General features: G+C 40.9%; 1 protein-coding gene across 3 annotated transcripts in view; it reads left to right on the forward strand.

The window, feature by feature from the left end:
• cacna1ha (calcium voltage-gated channel subunit alpha1 Ha) overlaps window positions 1-26516 on the forward strand; it is a 143577-nt gene that overhangs the window by 50461 nt on the left and 66600 nt on the right. For all 3 annotated transcript variants that reach the window (XM_088090979.1, XM_088090977.1, XM_088090978.1), the window contains exons 3-5: window positions 22658-22770; window positions 23924-24057; window positions 25028-25125. In XM_088090979.1, the coding sequence (XP_087947105.1) occupies window positions 22658-22770; window positions 23924-24057; window positions 25028-25125 (345 nt within the window). The remainder of the gene's footprint in view (window positions 1-22657; window positions 22771-23923; window positions 24058-25027; window positions 25126-26516) is intronic.

The raw sequence follows: 26516 nt of genomic DNA on the forward strand, positions 1-26516 counted from the left end.
CGCTGCTCTCACTTTCACTGCTGCTCTTTCTTTTGCTAAAGTGATGACTAGATTTGCATTTGAGACAGGCGATTAAAAGGTGGGAAACAAGAGATACCATCATATACAGTAACCAGCTATAGAGAATGTGAAGGTACATCACGCCATGTGAGTTATTCACTAGCCTATGTGCTAATAGCTTAGCTAATGTATTTTAGTACGTAGTTATACTGTGATGTTCTGTATATCTTGAGTACATTAACTACCTTCTGTGTCATTGCTGCTGTGACAGTCCCCCTGGGGATTAATAAAGGCTATCTTATCTTAATATTTATGTGCCTCCGTGGCCTCCATGGATGCTGCCATTGTTGTGTGACGTCAGACCACTGAAGTCGGGGTACATGGATTTTCCCAGAGTTCACAAGTAGGAAATCTGACTTTGAGTAGCGTTCCATTGTACTTTTTCTAGTAGGAGGTCTGAATACCTTGACTTTCGAGTTGTCTGGAACGCAGCATCAGATCCAGATATAAGGTGAGCACAGAGAGACTTTAACTTGTGCACGTACGTCAGTCTGCACAGTGGAGCTCAAACATCCAAGTACAGTAACAATTAACAATATACATTATTTGAGTGCAGGTGGGCTTTAAAATTTAGACCCAATATCAAGTTAACTTTGCTTCTTAATTTTACAGAGTTTTTATTTCAAAAAGTTGATCTGCTTTGTTCAAGAGAAAAAAGAAAAATGTTGATTTTAGCCAATGTTTTGTACAGTAAATAAATAAAGGCACAGTATTTATACAGCACTACATCTTGCACCTCAGCCTGTAGACCAGACCAGACCTCTCAGAGGACAGGTCACTGCAGATTGAAATCAGCGAGGAGTGAAGCCCAGGGGACAAACTGGAGCACACTCTTTTTTTAATTGCATTAATTGCACATAATAAATAACAATTACAGGATAAGCCGTGTGCTCCACTTTCCTCCTCCACTACCCGCTGACTGTGATCAACATCTTTCTGTAATCTAACACCCCCTGGACTGGGGGAGAAAAACCTTGGACTCTGCAGGAAAACAGAAGAAAGTGTCTTCGTGAGGAGGTGGTTCCTATGGTAACGCAACCTGAAAATATGAAAACAAATTCAATTACTCTTTCTCTCGATTTTTTGCCCTTCGTCATTTCTGAGCTCCATTTTGTCTCTCTCTCAGCCTCTCCTCCTCTCGCTCTCTGTCTGGCACGCGGTAATAGAGGTGATTTGGAGCAGACTCTTGATGTAGGTCGGAAGTTGCGTCTAAGTGCCGCAGATTTAGACTTTAAATGGACGAAAGCGGGGAAACGACACATTCGCCAATCTGTCAGATGTCAGATTTTGGCCGCCTGTGTGTGTGTGTAGGTGTGTGTGTTTGTTTGTTTATGTTTGGGTATGGTTGGCTGTGCTGGGGATGAGTGCAGTGAGGAGGAGTTATTTTACAGCTCTGAGGCAATAAGCAGAAAATTTTGTAGAGCGCGCCAAATTATGGTCTGTGTGTGTGTGTGTGTGTGTGTGTGTGTGTGAGAGAGAGAGAGAGAGAGAGAACGAACGAAAGAGACGAAGCATTACAGTGTAAGCTTTGGATATGTTGGAAGCCTTGAAGCACGTTGTATAGTTCTTTCCTTTTTTCTTTCTTCCTTTTTTACAGTTTCTTTTCACATTTTTATCTCCACAGTCTCTTCTGTTTTCCTGTCAGTCTTTGTATTAATCCACCTTTCATTCTCTGTCTCTTTGTCTTTCTCCCCCTCTGGGTCCTCCAGCCCCACTGCAGAATCCTCTCTGTTCCCAAATGAAAAACGAGGAGTCTGACAGAAAAGTGTTATGGAGGGAAGACAAATGTCATCTTTTAGTGGCCCCCAGTGTTTCTTCTGCTGGAATAATCCTTTCAGTGTGATAAAAAGGACCTCATTAAACCTGAGGAGTATCTTCTTCATGTTAAAGGAGAGGTGAAGGTGGAGGTTTGCACATAGGTAGCCTACACACACACACACACACACACACACACACAGACACGTCAGTGGTTGCATATTGTTTTACTGGTCTGACACACAGTCGTGTCAAACTGAGAGTAGGATATTTTCAGTTATGACTCAGCCGCAGTCCATAGAACAAATGACTATATACTAAATATACTGTTCATGACCTGCTTTTAATGGCCAGAACAGAGTTACGTGTTTATTGTTGTACTCAGCATCTTTATTGTAATGGCTATAAAGCGATTGCTAAAACTCCATACTGCACTGTAGGATTCTGGCACTTTAAATAGCCTCTTGTAATTTTGTATTTCACTAAACTAGGGTTGCTAATCGATTTTAGCCAAATGCTCGGGATTGGATTTGTTTTTTTTACACCATCAGCTTATTGAAAAACAATCAATTTGTGTATATTTGTTCAGCAGGGGTTGCTTATTCCAGTGATTAAACTGTTTTTAAATGCATGAGTCAGTTAAAAAAAAAAGTATTTATAGCCCTAATAAAACTGGGCTATTGGTGTGCTACAAAGACACATTTGCTTTTGAAGTTAGTGCCATATGACATAGAAAAAAGTGAAAAAGGACTGTGACATTGGCTTTTGCTCAAGAGGTGGAAGGCCTACAACTACCAGAATGCACTGAGCTGCACTGGACCAATAAAAGCTTCAGCTGGTGGTTGATGTAATGCATGCTTGGCAGTTTTGACACAGGAAATCATATGGCACTGGATGGGTCAATCTCGAATTTCATACAGTCAATCTTGGTTCATATTTGATCACCACTGTCTAGTATCACCTTTTAAAATCAATTTTTACAGCCTCCATTTTGACAATTCAAGAAACAGTATGGTGCCCAATTCCTGTTCACAAATTCTTGCATTACGGCAGAACAGTGCACTAAAATATGTTTCTGAAGATATTTTTGATAAGAAATAGGTAACTCAGTAACAGAATCTTGGCTCATATTTGATAAGAACTGCTTAGTTTTACCGTTTTATCAGAGTTTGTTCTGAGTTTGAGAGAGAGGGGCAGCTCCTTCTTGATCCGCTTCTACACTCATTGTGTTCGTGATGGTGGGCACACAAAAATGTGAAAGCACAATCTGTTGTTCGAGGAACATCCCGATGTTGGCCGATGATGCAAAATGCGTCATTCAACAGATTTGAGCAGAGAGATCTGGCTCGCTGGTTAGATGGAGGGGAGTTTACCATCGTTCATTTGCACACACTACCCACATTGTTATGATACAAATCTGGTTGAAAATCTGCAAGTTGTGTAAGCTACTGTGGAAATACGTCAGAAGTGAAAATAGCAACCCCTTTTTTTCAGTCATTGAAAACTGGTGACTTGCTTTTTGAGATGCATTACAACCAGTGCTTTAACTGGAATAAAGAAGATGCCAGTGCTGGAAATAGCAGCCTTAATAGCATGAACATCAGCCCTTGGGGCATCCAAAAATAAATACTTTGGACATACAAATTACTTTGCAAATTCATGATCCAAAATACTTATGTGCAGAGATGATCAAAATCTTTTTACCCAGCTGTCAGGGTCTGAACAGGCCATTTAGCCAAAATAGATTCTTTTATTCAGCCGTTTTTTTTACTGAAGTCGACCATGTGGATCACACAGCTGCATTTTTTCCTTCTTTTGTGACTTCATCTTGAGTATCTACATTCACTTGGAGTAGTTGTCTAAGACGTAGAATTCTGTCCAGAAGTTTGCAAGGTTGATTCCCACACTGGCTGGCTGGGAAAAGGAGTCTCTTGCCGCAGATGTAGTACTTTGGTTGCTTTGGACTGTACACTGTTTACCCTTCATTATCCATCAGATATCTATTTACAAAAGCCTTTTCAGTTAATGAAGTGAAATTAGACACTACATATTACAAAATCTCAATCAAAACATGCCTTTTTCAACTGCGTTTCTTAATATCAAGCACAAAAGATCGACTTCTTTCCTGCTCTTTAGATCACTGTGGCTGTCTGGTTTAACTGTAATCTAAATGTGAACATCAGTAAATATCCGTATTCCAAAATAATGTTTTTTTAGGGCTGCCGTGTATGTGGCTCTGAAGTCAAACAAGTGAGCAGAAATTATGAGAAATGATAATCGTGTAAAAAACAGAACAAAAAAGGCTGGAGACAAAGCAAGGCTCCACTTGAGTGCAAGCATCCCACTGGACTTCCTGCTCTTTCTTTTTAAGTCATTTTACATAAAAGCATTGGCTAAATGCCAAACATGTAGCTAATACTAATTTGCTATATAATGTTTCACAGTGATTATCCTCTAATGCAGCATAGAGGCGAGATAAAAACCTGAAGGGGAGGCTTATATAATAGTTACCCGTGAAGGTAATGTGCCCGGCCAGTCGAGGCTGCAGCCTGCTAGTGAATCAGGTGAGCTCATAGAGAAAGCTGCCAAGATCCACCGCTCACACATGGCTACACACTCATACACATGGCCACCCACGCACACTCGTAGACACACAGGTTCAGACGGAGGGCTTGCATAGATATATACAAGGCGTGCACACACAGAGGTGTGCGCACATTCTTGAATACATGCACATTTCCACCCAGATTTGGGGACTAGTATGGATGTAAAGGTGTGCCTTTTGCCTGTCTTAAATACCTGGTGTGTGTTTGCTTGCATTGACTTAAGGGTCCATATGTGGTGCATTAAAGGTGCATAATTGTATTTTTAAAAATATTTGCCAAACATGCGTGTTCATTTTTATATACATGTGAAAGAATGTGTGTGTGTGTGTGTGTGTGTGTGTGGGCATGTGTGTGTCTGTAGCTCACGCTTTGGTTTGTGTCCAGATGTCCATATGCTGCCAGGCAGGGCAGGGCATATGGCCATCTGGTGGAAGATAGAAATACAACCAATAGGCTTTGACCTTTTGATTTGGATCCTGTAAAGGGGCCGGCATGTATGATCTGATGCCGAGCTTCACATCACTGAAGAAGTTTCTTATGTTATCAGTATATCATCCCATTGCTCCATCTTGAGGAAAAACTAAAAAGTTTTATTTTTCTTATTTTTCAGATGTGTGATATTATAAAGGATATCATTCAAATGGTATGTTTTCAGTTCTAAAACAGCTAAGACTGGATTTAATCCAGGACACATGCATGGTGGGAGACTTGTTTAAGCGAGTGATGTATGTCAGTGTAAACCTCAAGACAGAGCGACGTAATAAGAGTCAAGAATCATTTGACCTGTGCAATTGTTGCCATTGATTCCTCTATAAACACACATACAGTAGGTGTAAGTACGGTAGTTTTCAGTTTCAGTTTGTGCTGTTGCAGGAGATATTATAGAGAAAAGACCACATTTTTCATATAATCTATGTGACATAATTTGTTTTATTATTTAGTATCTTTCTTGTAAAGACACCTTGGTCAGCGCTGCACAATATGCAAGAAAAATGGTATTTCGATTATTTACAGGTATTGCTATTGCGATATGAGTGACAATTTTAGTAGGAATGGTAATTTTTGCTTTTCATTTTCACTGGAAACAATATAAATATAATAATAATGACGTGGATTTTGGCTTTGGTCTGTACCAAATAATCACGCTCCCTTACATGTGAAAAATAATTTGTAGGCCCAGACATCTCTGTAGCACCACAATGCTTCATTTCTAATGGCATGCTGTGACACATTTTACCTTATCAAAAAATTGCAGCCCCCTGTGGTTTGAATATTGCAATAGGTTACTTTGTGATTTAGATAAAAAATATTAATTGTGCAGCACTATAGCTCATTAGGAAGCATGGAAAGCTATATACTCCATTGTCAGTGGGCTGCTGTAGAGTTTAATATCTAATCCGAAATAAAATCTGCAGGTGCTCTTTGTCTATTGCTCTCCTTCCCTTGCAGCTACTGGCTCCTGTCTTTATGACACATTTGTCTGTGTAACCCAGTACACAGTGAAGCAGTCAGCAGGACTGATCTATAAAACACACTAAAGCCATAAAAATGATACTGTGGGGTCAGCACTACGATCCTCTGAGGAGACATGAACCTCCAAAACAAACAGAGCTCTGAAAAACTGCCGCGCATTAACTGGACATTCACAGGAGCTCGTTTTCAATATATTAAGAGCTGACCAGCTTTTGTGTAATTTGTTACGCGATAAATGATCCTCGGAAAGTTTAACATAGCACTTAAACAGGATTAATGGATGAATACATTTGGAGAGAGGCTTATTATGATTTCATGTGTGTATGCAAGGAGATGGCTCATATGTAATGGATTATACTTGGATTATATGACATGTAGTGGTGATGTGTATTTGGCATGCAGAGGAGGGTAAAAGAGAGAAAAGGAGAAAAAAGATGGGAAAAGAGAGGGAGGTGTTTTTTTTATTTTTTCCCCCTCTCCCCTGACAATATGGAGCGTGAGACTAGCTGAAGTAGAGGAGGAGGAGGAGGAGCAGGAGACAGAGGAAAGACTGTGAAAATACAGAGGAAACAATTAAAGAAAAATGTAAACACAGTCGCCAAAATGCAGATAAAAGACAGAAAACACTTCACCTTCCTTTCCCTAACTCTCCTCTCTCTGTTTTTCTCTGCGGACGCTTCTCTGGAATCCTCGGACTGCGGTCGGTTACTAAGCAACCAGAATCCTGTTGAAACTGTGTCAGAGAGACTGAGAGAGAAAACCATGTATGATAAAAGTGGCCTTCCTCCTAATCGGTAGAATCAGTCGGGATGTTTATGTCTGACAGTCTTCCATGGTGCGTTTGTTGTCAGCATTAATATACACCAACTCTATATTGTGCACAAGAATCAATTTACACACAGTGATTGTGCGACGTAGTCTTTGTGTTACAAGATGAGCGTGCCATTATGCTACAGTTTTCTCATTGAAAACAGTTAAACCACCTGTGCATTATTCTGTCTCTTAGTACTGTCTGATTTCCCTTTCCTGTCTGTGGCACTCAGCTTCAAACGCATTACTTTTTACAGAAGACGCAAATCTTCACTCTGATGATGTCATAGCGATGTCATTGGGGTTATCTCATTTGGGCTTGAGACTCCAGATTAGTTACAGAAAGCCTGCGTCATGCAGCTGTGTCATGACAGCTCAAAGATGTGAGCGTTTACCAGGCACGGGGGCTCTAGATAGTGATGCCTATGAGTTGCATTATGGGAAATGTAGGATCCAGTGTTTTTGGCGCTTAAAAGAAACAGCTTGGATATTTTGAAGTGGGGTTGCAAGAGGTGATTGTCTGTAGTCAGAGTATAACCTACAGTATATGGCAATCTGCACACTTCCAGTTTGGAGAAGCAAGCTGGAGTAACGCCACGGAAGCTGAGCAATGTACTGCTGCAAATGGGGGCAACAGTAAAATGCATATTAGCCACCTAAAAAAAAGTTCCTCCGTAGAAAAATAAATAAACATTTCGTAGTTTTGCTGCTGCCCCCCTCCACAGGTACACTGCTTAGCTTTCGTAGCGATACTTGTGCCGCTTCTCCAAACCCTGGACATGCAGACAGTCATCTACTGTAGGAAAAAAAAAAATTATTATGGGTACAAAACACAACCCCACTTCAAAAGATCCAAACGAAAACTTTCAGTCCACAGGTGAGAATAGCAGCTGCTTCAAGTTTGACTTTTAAGTTTGTTTGACCTTTCTTCTTAAATGCCCCAACTTTATGAGGTAAAACAGTAAATTGCTTGAGTATCTCTTTAAATTACTTCCTGAAACAGCTGGGAGTTGTAATTTCGAAGTGGAGCTCTATGACACGTAGATTTAAGTCAGGCCCTGGCTTCAGAGATATTTGTCTGTAGTGTCAAATATTGTTAGTTTTGGTCTTTTGTTTATAAGGAAAATATAGAATGTCATATTTAAGCAAGGGGTTATATAAACTTGCCAATGTTTGTGTGTGAGTGTCTGTGTGGTCCTGATTCTAATACATGAAGAGGAGCCAATACCTCAAGGTCGAGCTGAACGGTTGAACCATTTTAGGCATGTAAGGTAGCCCTCCCCTCCTCTGTGTGTGTGTGTGTGTGTGTGTGTGTGTGTGTGTGTGTGTGTGTGTGTGTGTGTGTGTGTGTGTGTGTGTGTGTGTGTGTGTGTGTATGTGAGTCTTTACAGGTTTAAGGCCAGGCCCCACCAGATGCAGCTGCTCTATATAGGGCTCTCTGCATCTCTCTTTCCCTCCTCCCTTTTTCCTACACACACACACACACACACACACACACACACACACACACACACACACAGTAGGCTACACACACTGTACATGCACATGATGCCACAGGAAAGTGAATCTCACCTTGGGCTGCCTTGTGTTCAGGTGTGATATATGTCAGGATTATTTCAGTCCAGTACTTCATCTGCACGTTGCAGCCCTGCAGAGAAGAAACATGTCTAAACTGTTCCTGTTTTGTTGCACTGGACTAAAAAAAGACTATCTGAGCATACAGATATTTGTCACTGTTTTGAAATGGACCTCAGAGAGAAATAGAATAGATTTTAACGTAATCAATGTTGGCAGTTGATGCAAAGTTGGAAACATTTCACCATGACGAGAAAATGCCATCAACAGATGATTAAAAAAGCAGTGGAATTAAGTGGGAGATGAAAGAGCTTGCAGCAGAGCGACTATAACAGAAAGACAGAGGGAATCCTGGTGTAACTGCGTCACTGCTGCCTCAGCCTCCTCTCGGGGGTGTTGGGAGGAGGAGGGACGGAGGGATGCAGGGATGGAGAGATGAAAGCGGGAACGAGGAGGAGCGAGTTCAGGGACAGGCTGATTTATGAGTTTCCGTTTCTGAATCGTGCCGTCTTCAGGGACCTTGCTGAGATGAGCCGATCTGGAGTTCACACATACAGACACACACACACTGCATGCTGTGTGACACATGCGGCAACTAGTCATTCTGTTGGCAAAATCCTTAAAGTAGTGATTACAGCAGGGGGGAGTTTTTTTATGTTTGAGGTAATGGTAGAGAGTTTGTGTTTTCTGTGGCAGATGGTGAAATAAATGAACAATCATCCCAATCAAACACGGCTTGGAATCTGGATTGGAAGGATTCCACTGCCACATCGACAGAGTGAGACGGATCACCAGGAGGAGGAGAAACAGGGATGGAGAGAACGGAGGAGTTAGGAGAGAGACGGACGAGAAAAAAGGGAGAAGAAAAACATGACAGGGAAGAGGAGCCGAAGTTTTGAGATGAGCGGTAGAGGGTAAAAAAGAAGAAAGGACAGCATAGGGGGAACAGAGCTCATTAACAGTGAATGGAGTGATGAAGGAAGGAGGACAAACAGGCTCGGATGGTCTGTAAGGCGATGCCAGCAGTAGGAGAAGCTCTGAACCCAGCTGTACTCTTCATGGCTGCTGCTTGGTGGAAGCAGAAATTAGTTCCTCTGAGAGTCGCTCAACAAAGAGTCTGAGAAAGGTGTTTGAATAGTGCAGACAAGTGATACTACAAATGCAGTAAAACACATTTGAACTGTTGTCAAATAAGGATATTTTATACAGTGGAAAAACATTAAAGGGACAGTTCACCCCCAAATAAAAAATGCATACCTTGTGAGCAGTTTCATGTAGGAACTATTTAGTTTAATCCAAATTACACGCAGTAACCGTATTACCCAACAGAAGGAAGCTTGCATCTACTCATGGACGAGAGGCTCGATGGCAGTCGGTACAATTTTATGATGGTAGAAAAAGTTGAATTATTGTGTTAGTCCGACTATAACTGGGCATTTAAAATACTGAAACTGTATGAAGTCAAATTTCATGAGGTCGGACTAAACACCAAGATAATGCGATTGAGGATTGATTTACTCTTCAAGTCTTGAACTGACCTAGGTGTTCTGCACTTGTTGCATAGTCCCCACGCCAGATTTTGACCCAGAAGTGGAACAGCATAAATTCAGACAGGAAAAATGAAAGAAGAGGAAAGAAAAAAAACAAGACAAAGGTACATAGTAAAACGTAGACTATGTATGAAATGTACAGCACCAAAAAGTTATCCATGTTGTCACCATTTGACATGCAGCCTGTTTGTCGCACGCTAACCGTAGCTGGACATAAATACGCATGTAAACGCGCTGACCCTATGATAAGGTCAGCTACCTGAATGGTGTCAGGTAAGCTGACAGTAGATGCATGCTTCTGTCTGTGTGGTGATTCGGTGACAGGGCGTGGTTTGGTAGATTGATTATAAACATTGCTGTTGTGTTTTTCAAATGTATACGGTTTAAGCACCACAAGTCGAGTGTCATCTAGTTCCTTTATATTTGAGAGAAGACAGGCATCTCTACGGCCGATATCTCAAACACTCGGCAGCTCACAACAAAACAATTTAGATTGATAAATACAACTATAGTTGAAACCTCGGAATGTGCTATTATAGATTGATTTTTCCCAGTAGGTTTGGGTTGAGTTATGTTCATTGTTTCTACACAAGTAATGTGCTTTAGCAATTTTTTTTCCAGGATGTAAAATGCATGTTTTTGATGAACATATTGAGAAAACCTATTTATTGAGCTCATCTGCATTGTTCACTGCCAATACAGAATGCTAATACTGAACTTCAAAGCTGAGTGTCTTTTCCCTCTTCGCTTGCAGCAACTAAAGCATAATTAATGTTTTTTATGGTTTAAGCAGATAAAAGCACTTGGTTAAAGTTGGGGAAAGATAGTGGATATTGAACAGGTCCATGCTGATTTGTAGGAAGAGACAGGATATGATGATTCTTTTTAAGTTCAGCCAAAAAAACACAATCTTACCCTAACCAAAATAAGTGCTTAAATGGAAACTTTGGTATTTTTCAGCCTGGACCCTATTTTCCCATATTTTTGTCTCTTTTAACTTGGTCCAGTATTGAGTGAGATTGTTGCAGCAGGCAGTTGCAAACTGTAATCCTGCAGAGCCATAGCACACTGTATGTCCTGTACAAGTCCTTGTTTTTGCCACTAGCAGGCTCAAATTATTATTATAAGAGTATACAAACATATTTTCTTTACCTTTTGCTCAATCCGGTATTGTGTCTCATCAAGTTTTTGCCAAGAAAAGTTCTTGTTCTGATATCTTGCAAGTTGAGTTGTTGCAGGAAGACAATAACAGACTGGATCAAGCGAAAGTTGGAGAAAAATAACTTATATCTCTGTAGGAATCCTTTCCATAATTTCCTCAGACACTTATAATAACAATCTGAGCCTGTCAGTGGCAAAAACAAGCACTTTTATTAGACTGATATACACTGACAGTCCACTGTTACCCAGATCAGTTACATCGCGGCCTGTTTCACGACATCTCTGTTGTTTAAGTCCTGTGCTTTGTACACTCACCCACCATCCTCCTCCTCATGACTGCAGTGTTTCAGCCTTTGGCAAGGTAAATTACACTGTCAGGCAGGTTTTATAATACCAGCTGCTACAAAGTAATAACATACAAAGCAGATATGGAAAGGACAAAGGACACTGCTACTTTAATGAGTATGCTCATCATAACAGGCAACACAAATACATACACACATGCATTTGTCTTCATTCTGAGTCTACGCGCGCGCACACACACACACACTGCTGGCCTGCTGATCGACCTGAGTACAGAGTGTGATTAGGTTATTACATCTGATGGGATTGAGTTTGCTCTCCTCTAATGAAAGAGGGATGGACTGGAGCATGAAAAACAAGGAGGGGGGGTTCAGAGAAGTGGATTGCCAAAGAGGATGGAAGAAAACGCACATGGAGGAGGGGGCTTAACTAAAGAGAGGGAGGTGAAAGGCTAAGAGGAGAGATTGGGGGGGTGGGTGGGGGATAATACAAAGAAATGAAGGTGGCAGCAGTGGAAAAATAGAGAGAGACTGGGTCAAGGTAAGGGTCAAGGAACTGAGGGAGGAGGGAGAAATGAAAAAGGTGTTGACGATTGGGATATGGGGAGAAAAAACGAGCGAGTTAATCTTGTTGTCAGTTGGGCTGAGGTTAATATTCCTGCACTGTTTTGAGATTTAAAATTCTGCAGATTTCATACTACTTGAAATTGAAATAAACTATAAACTTTAAAGTGATTGAAAGTAACCTCTAACAGATGTCTAGACATAAACAGGCAAAGTTATTGAAAGTCTGGCAGAGCTATGCTGATGAATCACTGTTTAACACATGTGGGACTTATGAGAATGTGTGCAAGTAAACTGTGTGTGTGGAGAGCAAACAAGGACAGAATTAATCAAATATTTTTTTTTGTACCTAAAACTTTGGCAGAAAGTATACAGTAGATGCTTGTGTTGGGAGAATACTATAAAAGGTTTTATACAAGCTTATGTCACAAGAATGTGTCACATATTTCTTGTGATAAACTCACTGAACAGCCATTTACGTCCACAGGGTTTCCAACACGCTCTCATCAAGTCGCCACTTCTATACCGTCTCCTGTTGATGTTCTGTGATGCCGCAACTAACGCCAGGATGTCAACAAAAGCACATGTTAAGAGTAGGCTACAATGGCAGGGTTGGATAGGTTTAGGCAACTGACGGATGTGATAAGGTTCAGGAAAAATATGATTTGGCTTTACATTCATACAGGACGCAAACACCGGGCTCCCGGGTGAAAGTGTGGGGTTCGTTTGACCCATCCACCATCCCTCCTGCCTGCCCTGTAGAGAACCTCAGGCTCCTTATATTACGTTGATACGTAATATAACCTTATGCCATCCAGCAAGGTATCATACTGCCGCACCAGGTGCCATCCAGCCAACTGATGGTGTATCATACCACCGCAAAAGGTGGCTTTTGGCGTCAGTATCTTACACTAACCCCCAAACCACTTGAGGAATACACTTCACTGTTGCACACAAGTGTTTCTTTTTTGCATAGATTTAGTCCACTCAAGCCATCTGTCTCAGTGGTAGTGGTGCGTGACTGGTCACCGATGTGAACCTCTCACATTCACACTAATTATTTCTCCTTTAGCTCCAAATTCAGTGCAATGAGGCAAACAAAGCAAAACAGACAAGCTGAAATTCATCCACTTGGCTAAGGGATTTCACCTGACACGGGAGAGCGACAGCCAGTGAGTTTCAGGCAGGGGCCACGAGGCTGTGTACATTGTGACCACTAAGTGTGACCAATGGCATCTGCACAGAACATGTCTTAAGGTGAGGTTTTCCCCCAGAGAAGATGGTACTGGTTGCAAAATCACAGTAAAAAAATGAAATAAAGGAAAGATTCAAAAGTGTAGTGAGGCCTTTAGATTTCTTTCCATGCCAACAGTTTATTGAAGTGCTTACTCTTCAAAGCCAACTTATATTCAGGGTTTCCCACACATTCATTAATTTCTTGCGGCCTGCCACAATTAAAACATCTGCCACCACAAATAGATTTTCTATATTTGGAGCCTGACCGTTCATTAGGAACATTGTTGAAATGTATATATAGCCTACCATTCGGTTACTGATTGCATCACACACTCAGAGCGTACTCTGAGCACAGATGGAGCAGCAGAACATGAGGTGCAGTGAAAGTGAAACTTACTTGCTCATTCTGCTTGGTCTGAAAGTTTGCATTCACTCAAAGCAGCTGCTCCTCTCTTCAATCTGATCCTTTCTGAACAGAGTGACAGTTCATCAACCCCACAAATCACAAACTGCTGTTGAGAAAAAGAACTGATAGAGAGCTCCACCTTCACTGTGTTCATGCACCTGCAAAACCTCCAAATTTAGAGAGTTACCACTACACATACACTCTCATTCTGTGGGAAACACTATTATCTTGCTGCGGGAATATTTGGTTAGACAAAAAAATACTTATCCTCATGCCAGGCAGAAAGAACTTTTAGAGCTGCTAACCAGACAGGACGGGCTTAATTTGTAGTTTATGGCAGTACAAAGAGCGCTGAGCCGTGGAGCAGATAGGGATAAGTTCTGCTTGTGCGCTGATACTTAACACTGTAGCTCCTCTTTAACACATATGGACAGAAAGAGAACCCTGAGAGGACAGAGGAAGGCGAAACAAGGGAGAGAGGAAGTCATGACAGTGGAAGAAAGAGAGAAACAGACAAAACTGCTGATAATGTACTCTTAATTTAATAATAACAAAGTGAGTTTTTGTCACACACAACAGTGCACTGACTGCTCTGATGGGAGACAACTGGACAATTCATTGTCAGTAGTGCTTCGGTGCTCCCTTATTGTTTACTGCACCCTCCTTTCTCCCCTGTGCTCTCTATCTCCGTGCATTGGCACCGACCTGACAGCTCAACTGGAGTGGGCTTGACGCTGTGTATGCATTGTGAAGTGGGCTCGACATTGTGTGTGTGCTGTGAGACCTCTCCAGTGTATTCATGCTTGTGTGCGTCCATGTATGCCTAAGAGGTTGTGTAGAGGGATTGTTGTTGTCTTGCATCAGTAGCCATATGTGTCTAAAGCGCCTTTGACCATGTAAAGGTGCAGTGCTGCTGCTGCTGAGCTTTTCATGTCCAGTTGGAGAACAAAAACGGAAAACACGACCTGCAAACCATGCTTCACTATGAGTGTACTCGTGCATACAAGCGCTATGCGTTTGCTTGTGTGTATGTTCACTTGGTGAATGTGTATAAGTGTTATCACAGTCGCTGTAGGTGTGAGACTTTGCTATGACAGAGTGTGGTACAAATTTAACAGACTCTTACAAATGCTTAATATTGCATTGTGATATTTGTGTCTTGTTTACCTTGGAAGACTTGTATTGTTGCATATTTGCTCAGCAGATGCTGGAGATAAAACACTGAGTCATTCTGTGCCCATTATACAGTCACAAATAAATGAAGCTCCATATATCTGTCTTTTTTGCAAGCTGTCAGTCATCCACGATGTTTCTCCCGTTTCTCTCAGCAGTTTTAATTACTATATGTGCATGTGGATTTCTGACTTTGCAATCTGGCATCTCTTAGCATACTCTTACAAATGCATACAGTATAAAGTAAGTTACCCTTGCCCTTGAGCAATGCACCAAGTTGCTCCAGTAGACAGATTTTGTGCCCACTGATAGAACAGTATGGTTTATGGTTATACAAGAGGAGCTAAGATATTGATAAAACCATAAACCAAGTACATAAAAAGTAGTGCTGGCAGTCTGGTCTGATTAAAGGATGAGATATTTTTTGCAAGACGGAATGATGGTGGATAGTCTATCTCATCCTTTTCCCTAAAGATAAATGAGGCTGAACTTTCTGCATCTGCTTCACAATTGAAGCCAAATTCCAGAAGATGTATAAATAAGTACAAGTTACTCTGTGCCATCAGGATCTTAGGTTCCCAAGAAGACAATGGACATTTTCAGTAATCTGAAATGTCCTTTTGTAAAGCATTATTTATAATGCTAATTTAAATGGTGTTTCTAGATGTGGAATTGCTGACCCACCAGTGCTCCTTGTCAAAATGTTAGTACGTGCTAAAAATATATGGTTCACTTAGGTTAAACACTGTTACTCACAGAATTAAACTCTATTTGAGTGGGGGCTCTGTGAATGCAAACCATGATGGGACTCGTCATGAGTTTTTTTTTTCTCTGCAGCACATTGAGAAGTTTGAGTTGTGGGCTAGATAATTGATTTGTTGATCTGGTCAGAGGTGATCAGATTGCTGGATGAGAGGAGCAGCTGCTGGAGAGGCAAGTGAAAGCAAATTTTTGATCCGCCATAATGAACAGATAAGTTCACATTTACTGTGCCTGGCGCTCTGCTGCTCCGCCTATGTCCAGAGTACATTCTGCACTCCGAGAGTGTGTGTGTGTGTGTGTATATATATATATATATATATGTGTGTGTGTGTATATATGTATTCTAATAGTGCTCCTAATGAATGGCCCAGCTCCAAAAATATAAATTGGATTCATGGCAGTAGATATTTCAATTATGGCATGCCACCACAAATACATTTATTTGTGGAAACCCTGGTTAGAGCAGCTCTACATCATATTCAGCTCATATCTATGATTCATGATTACCTGAAAGGGGACCAGAGGGTGAACACAACATTTCTTTGGTGACCCTATCCTGTTATCAGCGTTAACTGCAGTATGAACAAAGCGTTGAGTGGCAGCAATTAGCTAGCCAATAGGATACATACACATGACTCACATGCACTATTATGCACCAGAGGCCGGGCCGTCTATATCAACAATGATCAGAGAAGCTCGAATTACAACACACAGAGGTAGCATGACAATGACAAGACAATGTTTTTTTTTTAACCCTGTACTGGTGCAAAATTTTTATACCACGACTGTATTATTTACCCAAACTTAAACATGGCATTGTTGCACACTGTTATAATCTACTTAAGTTATTTTTCAACTTGTTAACTGTTTGGTGCAGATTTTTCCTGTGTTTGTACAACTGACAAAACATTTTTAGTTATACTGGATCATAAATATAATAAAATAATATTATCACTTGGTCAAAACAACACATTGTTACTGGGTTAAGTTCACCCAGTCCTGCATCTGACCCAGACTGGATCAGAAGTGATTTTAAGTGCATATGAGGCCCTGCAATATGGACAGGTAATAAATAATAATATTAAACTCGCCCAGGACTAGACTTATGAATACCCACGATCCCTCATGTCCAGCATGACACAACACAGACCTCATTTGATTTGCTCAGAGAGTGCCGAGGCATAAATCGACCTTAACAAGTGAGACCAGGAGCGTTGTGTGCCAGGATTTGCCACTGCCAGAGAAGGAAATTCAACCAATGTACGCTACATTTGATCTAGCTTATGGAAACATAAGGAAACCTAACTATACTTCTGAATTTGAGCTTGTGTGTGTGTGTGTGTGTGTGTGTGTGGCACAGGCCAAACAAAATTTGAAAAACACCAGGATCTTTGTTGTTTTCTGTTTACTGCAAATCAGCACGTACACTGAGCTCGCTTTGCAGCGACAGCCTGGCTTGACTTTGAAGACTTACACATTAATGCTTGTGTGTTTCTACACATGCACACATGCATCTGTGTGTGTATGTGTGTGGGAGAGCTGAAGACAGAAGGGGGCTCAGGAGGTGTTGACTGTGGAGATTAAAGAGGAATTAGAGAAAACGGAGCGCAGGAGGGCACAGAGCAACATGAGAGAGAGAGAGAGAGAGATTCTCTGAATATTCAAATCTCTCATTTTAATTCTGCCACAGATTACTGAATCTTTCATCTCTGAAGGAAGGACTGACCTTACGTCGCTTAACTTAGTGTGTGTGTTTGTGTAGTGACAGACTGGCCCAAGGCATTTTCCATGTGATTGAAGATGTGTTTTTCTCTTTGTATTAATACTCACAGCAACACAATCGCAACTTAACACAATGTTATCGACAGTGCTTCATTACTGCTCCCTCGAGGGCACCACAATACATGTTCTACACTGCTGTAATGACTAAATACACATCTAACTCATTTGTAGACCGGGTACATACAACACAAGCTGTAATGCCTCAGAGCTGTTGCTGCTTACGCAGAATAACTGAATAAAACGTAACGCTCACTGTGTGAACATGGCCTCTGAACTGACCCTTGAACATACCACTCATATCTGGCTGCTACAAGTCCCCTGTTTTACATACTGTGCCCTCTGAAATGTAAACTGCTCAGATGCCCGTTTGTTTATTTCTCCCTCTCATTCTTTTTAAATATGTCTCCGGAGGATAAGCGACAGCGTTTGCATGTTTCCTGCCTCCCACAGTAGCACTGCTTCTGTTAACTTGACTATCCAGCTGCTGCATACCATAGCAGTGGGAGCTTGGCGCATTGGCAGAGACCGTCTTTTCCAAAAATATAGCAGACCCTGTTTCCTGCAGTGTCATGATATAAGCACATCAAATTGTGAGAAACAGGAGACATACATAAAAAGTAGCATGACTATGTGAGATTATGAGAGTTTCATGCCCGGATGGGCATTGCAGCCATAAACAGACATGGCACAATTCTAAAATAACATAATACAGTCAAGCTTATTGATGTTAGAGGAGATCCAGATCTTTAACTTCCCTCACAGTGGACAGACGGGAGCCTTCGTCAGCAGGGTGAATAAAGATGTGGCATTTTGGCAGTGTATTGCACACTTGTCAGGTTTGGTTAATTAAGCGGTCTGACAGAAGTGAGTGGTGGCAGCCAGGGCTCAGGAAATCCTCTGTCAGACGTGCAAGTGGGCCATCATACAGATGCGTTGAGGGAGCGAGAACAAAGAGAATGGGCTATTTTTATATTTTTGTTTTAAAATGCAAAATGCTAAATGCATATTCAGAAAACTGCTTGTGGATTGCAACTGCAGGCTGATCGAGATGTTTAACCAATTAACTTTCAAAGGGCTCTCTGTTGTTGTTATTCCCAAAATTTACTAGGACATAAAGAATTCATGTTGGTCTCTTCAGTTGATATAGGAAGACCATCAAACCCTTTCTATCCATATCCTAATCGTTGCATCATCATCTGCTGTTTAACCCATAGGGGGCAGGAAGTCTGAATTGTTATTTTATTAACATTTTGTGATTTATTGACAAAGGGGACATACGTTCTCCTCTACTTTATATTTATCTTTGCAATAATGTTGTAATATCTGTTTAATTTAAATGTCATTTAATTATGCCGAATTGTTAACTGAAACTTAAAATGGGAACAGACAACTTAGCAAAAACCAACAATACAGAACACACTGCATTTTGTTTTCCAGTTACTTATGTTGTTCCACCATCTGCCATTTTTTCCCCCCACAGAGGATAGTAGCTGCAAAGAACTTAAAAAAGGCTCTTTTACGCAACCTGCTCAAGGCAGAAGCATAGCGCCGTTATGCAGCCTTGCCGTTCTGTATAAAAGGTTCGATTGCAGAATGGGGGAAGTTGTCTCACCTTTAAGGGACAGCCGGCAGGACAACACCATGAGCTGGATGAAAGTGAGGTTTGGATGATGTAATGCATGCGACCCACTGCAGAAATGTTAAAAAGTAACAGTTAGTGGCTTACTCAATGAAAATGAACAGTGTCCAGGCCGTCCGCAAATAGGGAAAAGAATGAGGCCTGGAGCTCCTTATCCTCCAAGCAGAGGACAAGATCAGCTGCTATACAACAGAAAAGTTAAATGATTGTTATTGCCATTTTATGCAATTGTTAGTAGTTATAAAGAGCTGTGGATGTGTATGTTCTATGTCAGACCAGAGGAAGACACTTTGGTATTAAATATCACACCCGTCATGCCTCTTTTGCTTCTGTAATACCAGCAAGCTATCTAAAATCAAACACTGGAATGGCATTATGCCACCACTGTTTGGTACTGTGTAAAAATGCAAAGGCAGCTAAAACAAGGGACTTTGTAGTGGCTCTATAATGCAACTTCTGTGTAAAACTGTATAACTAGGAAGAGCTACTGATGGGAAAACAAAAGCATTCTCCTCCTCCTGTTTTGGTTGCACAGTGGTTCCTTTGTGCCATAAATTGAGCCTTAATTTTCCCCAGAAGTTGTACCTGGTGGAAGACTGAGAATATAAGACTTATAGGGAGCCTGTCTAAATGCTAATGGTGTCATTATTCTATAGCATTTAATTGTGAAGTCAGTATTTCATCTATAATGATAAGTTAAAGTTAATTGTCCGTTTCCACTTTGAATAATGACTTTTTTTTACATAACATGTTGAATTTCATGTTTAACGTTGCATGACATCATGCAAAGAGCTTTTTTCATGTCTATTGCTCAACACAAGGGAGGTAAATGGACATCACAAGCAAAGTGTCATGTTTTTCCTGTGATCCTGACATATTTAGTATAAAAAGATAACTATTAACATTTTGCACCATCATTGCCTTGTGACAGCTAATCAAACTATGCAGCACATGAGACTGGATATATTAAAGGTTATTGCCACGGCTACAGGAGACCCCAATTACTTCTTACTCTAACAGCCACTGAAAGAAAAAAAAAGTTTTAGGTCGGACTTTTTCGCTGATACAAACTTTTGTCTTGGCCCCTGATCACACCAGCAAGTCCTGACTGTCTTTGTGTGTGTGTGTGTGTGTGTGTGTGTGTGTAACATAAATTTAATTTGCCTACATTGTATGTATTCATGCATTTGTGTGTATTTGGAGTCTGGATGTATCTGTGTGAGCAAGCTAGAAGACAGTGGTCACCATTTGTTTTCTGCTTTAACTCCCTTTCTAATTAGAACAGTACTTCACCCTGGGAATACTTCAATACCGCAACTCGGTGCACACAACAGATCACTGCATGTGTGTGTGTGCATTCTGGGACAAAAGCCAAACCGAAGTAGAAAAACAGCAGCATCAGTGGCTTTTTTCTAGTTGAAGAGACATGATTTAAAGCTTTTTCCTGCTCTTTGTCACTTTCCAAACTTCAGTCCCTCTGTCTCTCAGTCATGTTTCCACTTTCATTAAGTACTTGGTGTGTATTATGTTTTTTCATCATGATAAAGGGACATCTAACTGTATTGTAGCTGCAGAGACACTGTGATATACTGTCCATTTCTATATTTATTAGTCTACTTGAGTTTTTATAGACTGGTTTGATGTATGGCACTGCATCATGTTGTTGTCAGTGCTGCTATGATGGATTAATGAACATGCCAGTGGTAAGAGTGTGACTATGCTGATCTGCTCCATGTGTTCGTCCTTGTGTGTTCTCGTGATGTGTGCAAGCATGGCTTTAGGGAGCGTCTTTACCAGATTTTTATGTTTTTATGGAAAGAAAAAAGGATTTTAGAGCTTTCAGAGGCTTTTCGGATTTGTCATATTTCATTTATTCAATAGAAACGGGGGAACAATTTAAGTTGCAGTCCGTGTTGCTGTCCTTAAAACACGTCAAAGGAATTCCTAAGCAAACCCAGTCAGATTACAACTCTCTCTGTCAAATGTCTGTCTATACAGTGATGCACTAATGTGGCCTCACCGCTTAGACTCTATTCCTTATACTTGTAGAAGGATTATATTTGAAGCTCTTACAATGTGGACAGAAACTTAAATAAAGGAAAGATAAATCCACTGTTGACTGTGCCCTCTGTAACTTACTGCTTTGTCCTAAATAGATAATCTCACTGCGAGTCCATAAAGGATAAAGAAAGGATAACACAAGCAAAAGGAAATCAACAAAAGATTACTCACAAGTGCTATTTCTTTCAGGTCAGGGGGGTGACATCTGACAGTTTTTAGACTCTTGAAATCGTGCTTCGCCCTTGTGGTGAGAAAGTAGGACTCACAAAACAAATCTTGAGACCCGTCAGAGAGTTGCATAAATACTTACTGTCATACATGTAGATCTTAGAATTATTTGTGGCCTGATAAGACCATCCTGATCACAGGAGCTCAACAGGGATCCGCTCTGTAGCTGACTACGAAAGCAGCCAATCAGGGACTGCGTTACAGTTGATGACATAGCATGCAGACAGCTGCTGTAAAAACATTAATGGCTGCTCCTGCAACAACAAGTGCTAACTTTAGCATTAGCGGAGTAAACACATCAATAAGTGAAGTTAATTCAGTAATAGAGTCAATAATAACAAATAAACAAGGACAAGAGGATGGCCTCACAGACTTTCTCGGAGGAAAATATTTGTCTCACTGGATTTGGCCAAAGCTTGATTTACTAACTGGCTGTGTTGGTGACGAAGAAGGTAATTTCCCAGTACAAATACAATGTTTATTGTTGTGTCACCACTAATTGGCTAATGGAGGAGCAGATACGAGGGACTGCAAAGCTGGGAGTCATGGCAATGAAGATCAGTGTTCACAATGCTTGCTAAATAGTTGCTAAATGAAAAATGCTGAAATATGTTGACGACACTGGTGTATCACAAAAACCTAATTTTTATCGATGAGGCACACGTCACATACAAAAGCTAAATAAAAATAAATGGTATATTTTAGACCGTTACTGACTAACTGAAAACGGTATTTGTGTAATAGAGGAGCAGATGCTAGCGCTAAGGTCAGGATCACTGAAGGGTCTGTTTGTCAAAGAGAGTAACTCCCGCCCACTGAAATTATTTGGGATGGCAGTAAATCCAGACTGAGACAGGGAGAGAAACAGAATATTAGGCTCACGTGATTAGGTTGGTCTTACCAGGATAAATAATTTGCCACAGGATTATAAAATCCCCATCCTTAGTTGTGATAGACATCATTTCTTGGAGATTTGCTTCCTGTCATAGATCAACATTAGAAAATGATGCAACAGGATGTACAGTAGACATGGACCCATTAGAAAATTTGTAAAATTGTGAAAAGGCCTGTAAACAGATTAACAGCCAGCCCACTTAGTCATCATTAGACCCATTATGTGCATTAGAGTCACACAAAACTTCCTATTGGCATCCGGTTCCTGTGTGTTGGCGGAGTGTTTGTTTACACACATGCTCTTATGCTGGATCATGCTTGGTTTTTGCCTTAGATATCAGTACTTCCAATTCCTATATACAGTATCTCTTACAAAGCATTGTCGCTAATGAACTTGAGCTCTCAGCATCATGGCTTTTTTCACCATGCAACAGGTCATCAGGCCTGTGTGTAGTTTGCATCCGATCATGTTTGCCCTGGATGCACCTGTTTTCACCACTGGAGGCGGTGTTACAGAAAGAGCCTTTGCAGTATATTGTGAAGTATATTGCTACTCTCCTTGAATGCACACTGCAGTGTATACAACAGGTTATGTGTTTTGGCCTTAACCTCTTCCTGCACATGGTTCGAGCACGTGTCCATGCTGGTGATCCTCCTCAACTGCGTGACTCTGGGGATGTTCCAGCCCTGTGAAGACGTCACCTGTCAGTCAGAGTGGTGCCGCATCCTACAGGTCAGTGTAACACCCTCACCCTTATACTAACTGGGCCCATGAAAACATTATCTTAGTGGACATGTTTTGAGTGCTTTTTCTCCATGAAAACACATGACATAACATTTGTGCTATTTACCTCAGTGTTGCCTATAATGACAGAGTTATTTAAGGCTGTGCTGGGCCATGTGCAATGTGGGCAAAGTGTGTTTCCATACGGTAATAATGGTGTGGGATAAGGTGTTGCTTGCCTTGGTTACATGTTTGAGGTTCTATCACACACAGGCTTTATCCTCTACTGTACTTTATGGGTAATACTCTTCAACCATGAGCACTCAGTCCTTCACTAAAATTTGCATAAACGCAGCCAATCAGGTCATGCCTACTTGAATATGTGCAGACCCCACAGCATATAAGGCAGCACACAACGTTGTCTACCATAGAGTCCAGTAGAGGGCTCCATCTGCTCTTGCAGAACTAGGGTTACTATTTAGTAACGTTCATTCTTCCACAAAAGTATTTCTCACTGTAAAGTCTTGTGCTATGTTTAGATTTCTACTTAACCAGCTAAGTCAGTGCTTAAGGGCGTAATATAGGTGATTCAAAAGCAACATCACTCATAGAGCCAAAGGAAGGAAGCACAAGATTATTGTATTGCAAATTAAATGTTTCTTTTACAAAAGGGATCTCTTTCATATTCTGCTGTAAATTGGTGTGAAGTGTCAGGAAGAGCAATCACAATATTAACTCTGATTTGTAAACAAATGCTAATGAAAACTTCTGTCATTCTTTTCTTGTCTCACTTGTCTGGCTTGTTTTAACCTGCTCACGCTGCAGAGCAGTGTTGATTGTTGGTGCCCGGAGATGTGCTCATTATAGTAAAATACGGACACTCTTTTTGCTGTGGTAGATGTCTAATTAATTGAGACACAGCCATAGCCACACCAAGTCAGAGATACTCCCTGCTGGGATAAAACTAACTAATGGACACAAGAATTTCTTTTCAGACAACCTCCTCTGGCACTTCCACAGCTTCTTTCCAAATGGGACTCCATATTGACGGGGAAACTTAACAAGGACCTGACCTTTTTCTGTCGGCAAGAAGTCAATTTCCTTTTGTTGTTATTGTTGTTAAACATTAATTCTGTCTGCTTTTCTCACCATGTTTCTCCAGGTATTGGACGACTGTATTTTTGCTTTCTTTGCTGTGGAAATGGTCATCAAGATGGTGGCCCTAGGGATTTTCGGCGCCAATTGTTACCTTGGTGACAAGTGGAACCAGCTTGACTTTGTCATCGTCATGGCGGGGTTAGTATCACACAAATCGCTCTGTTTTCTCTGTCGTCTGCAACTAGACAATCACGGTCTGCATAAAATTTACCATTTTGCCAAAGTAAACAATCGGATGGACGCACACATATGAACAGTTTCTGTCGTAGGAGTAAAAATGGTTACCCACAGCTCACGCATGACAAAAATGTATGATATAGGTGCATGTGTTTGTGTCTGTGGGTGTGTTCATGTGTGTGTTTGTCCTCACAATGTCTATAATTATTAATGTAGAGGTGTCCTTTTTATAGGAGCATTGTGCTTTCTCTCAGTCATCCCTTCCCCTCTTGGAGAATAAGTACAGTATTGTGGTTATTTTGCAACATCTACATATCTATATTGCATCTCACTACATTAACTGCAGTCATCATTTATTGTAAATCTTGTCTTAAATTACACCGAATCATTCAGTTGAGCTCTAATTTAGAGATAAGAGATCTTTAGTACAATATTTACCAACCTGAGCAGCCTCAAAATGCACCTATCAGTAACCAAGACTTATAATTTGGAGGAGACTGGAGGAGCTCATGCTGCACTCCCAGACTAAATCTGGGGCCACCATATAGGTTGAGGCGAGGGCAGGACCCAATCAGCGGCAGACATTCCTTTATCTGCTCCCACGCTCCGAGGGCCGAGCCAGTATGACCATACACACTCCTCACACAGCCAGCACAATCACAGAGTACAAGGACTTAACACAATTAAGACTATAGCTGCCTGTTTGTCACACTGATGATGTTTGGGTGCTGCAATATAGACTATACAGAGAGGAAAGCGCTTTTGACTCCCATGTAATTAAATGCCATATGTACAGTAATTATGTGGGTAGTTGCCATTATAAGCATTCTAATATTTTTGGTATTTTCTTGTTGTTGCTTAGTTTGGATGTACTTTTGTGTGTGTGAGTACAGAACATGAAGTGAAACTCTCTCTTCGACTGTGTCTTCAGGGTGATGGAGTATTCTCTGGACGGCCATAATGCCAGTCTGTCAGCCATCCGTACCGTCCGAGTGCTCAGGCCACTGCGGGCCATCAACAGAGTACCAAGTAAGTCCATGTTTAAACTTTTGCAGGGATGCTTTTTTGTGAATGGTCTGGTTGTTAACCATCCTCAGATAGTTTTTAGCACTTGCAGTCATTGACTCTTTTGCTTAATGCTAATGTGCCACAGTGATCCCATGTACTTGCTAACCAAAGCCTTGACTTTTTTCTATCTATCCATGAATGAATTTAGCTGGTAGGACAGAAAATGCCCATGTTGGGGCTTGAAAAGGAGGCAGGGGTAAATACTAAACATATGAAATGCTCCTTTTGTTCTGTATTGTTATTTCCACCTCACATAAGCCTGGAAGGGATCACGCATTTGGAGGCATGCATGTGTACATATGCGTATCTGTCTCCACGCAGCTAATCTCACAAACTACTGGACCTGTCAGCCTAATAATTTGTATGTATATTTACGACTGTATGTTCAAGGACCTCCCATGGTTGCGGCAATTCACAATTGTTGAAAAAAGTGTTTTACTGACTGTTTATATGGTCATTGTCTGCCAGCGGGGCCACAAGTCCCCCAACAAAATTACGCAGCAAAAAGCCCAGAGCAAAGGGCATTTTCAGCAATCACTTAGACTAAAACCTAAATTTTGTCCTTTATCGTGGCTGAAAAACTGACATCCATAAAAATTCTTTTTCGAAACCTGAGAATCTGCAGATAAATTACATAACTGAAGTGTTATGATCCACTGAAGGGATCCACAATTAGATGAAAAAAAACTACTTTTTTTTACTATCTTTGACAACATCTTCACTCTAAGGGAGCTGGGAGGGACGACTGGGTGCAGATGTGCTTTGCATATTGTCTTAAGTGGCTGCAACAAGCTCCGGCAGACACCTGGTGGAGATCTGCACTCCACTGAATACACTTCTGTAGTTTTTATTGTTTTGTATGAGCTACTCTACATGATTGTCTGCTGCGGAGTGCTTCCTTTACCAATGATAACAAAATGTTATTCTAATATTGACGCAGCACAGATAATTCGACTTATCTAAATTTTATGTGATATTTATATTTTTCCACTGTTCAAAAACACCCTGAAGTGTATGCATGCTTTCTCTTTTTACTGTGATACAGTGCTGTGTAATGTTAGCCACCCACTTTCATTCAACAAGTTAGCGCTGGGTGCTACAAAAGCAGAACCGTATGAAAAAAACATTAAATATTCTGATGTCTGAATTTTTTACTGCTTAACGGTGAGTTGACCGATGATCCAAGACTTGGTGTTTGCTTTATTCCCACTTCCAGAGGTTGTATGGCGCCAGTGCTGAGTGAGAACTTGCACATAGTTTGTCATTTCCCTAAAAGCTCTGTGACAGAAATGGCCATGAATCTACAGCTAAAGAGGATCACTGGACAATGGTGTCATAACAACGTACAAGAT

Source organism: Plectropomus leopardus, chromosome 18 (assembly GCF_026936395.1).
Source record: "Plectropomus leopardus strain MGB_pleo_1.0 chromosome 18, ASM2693639v1, whole genome shotgun sequence".
NCBI lineage: Eukaryota > Metazoa > Chordata > Actinopteri > Perciformes > Serranidae > Plectropomus > Plectropomus leopardus.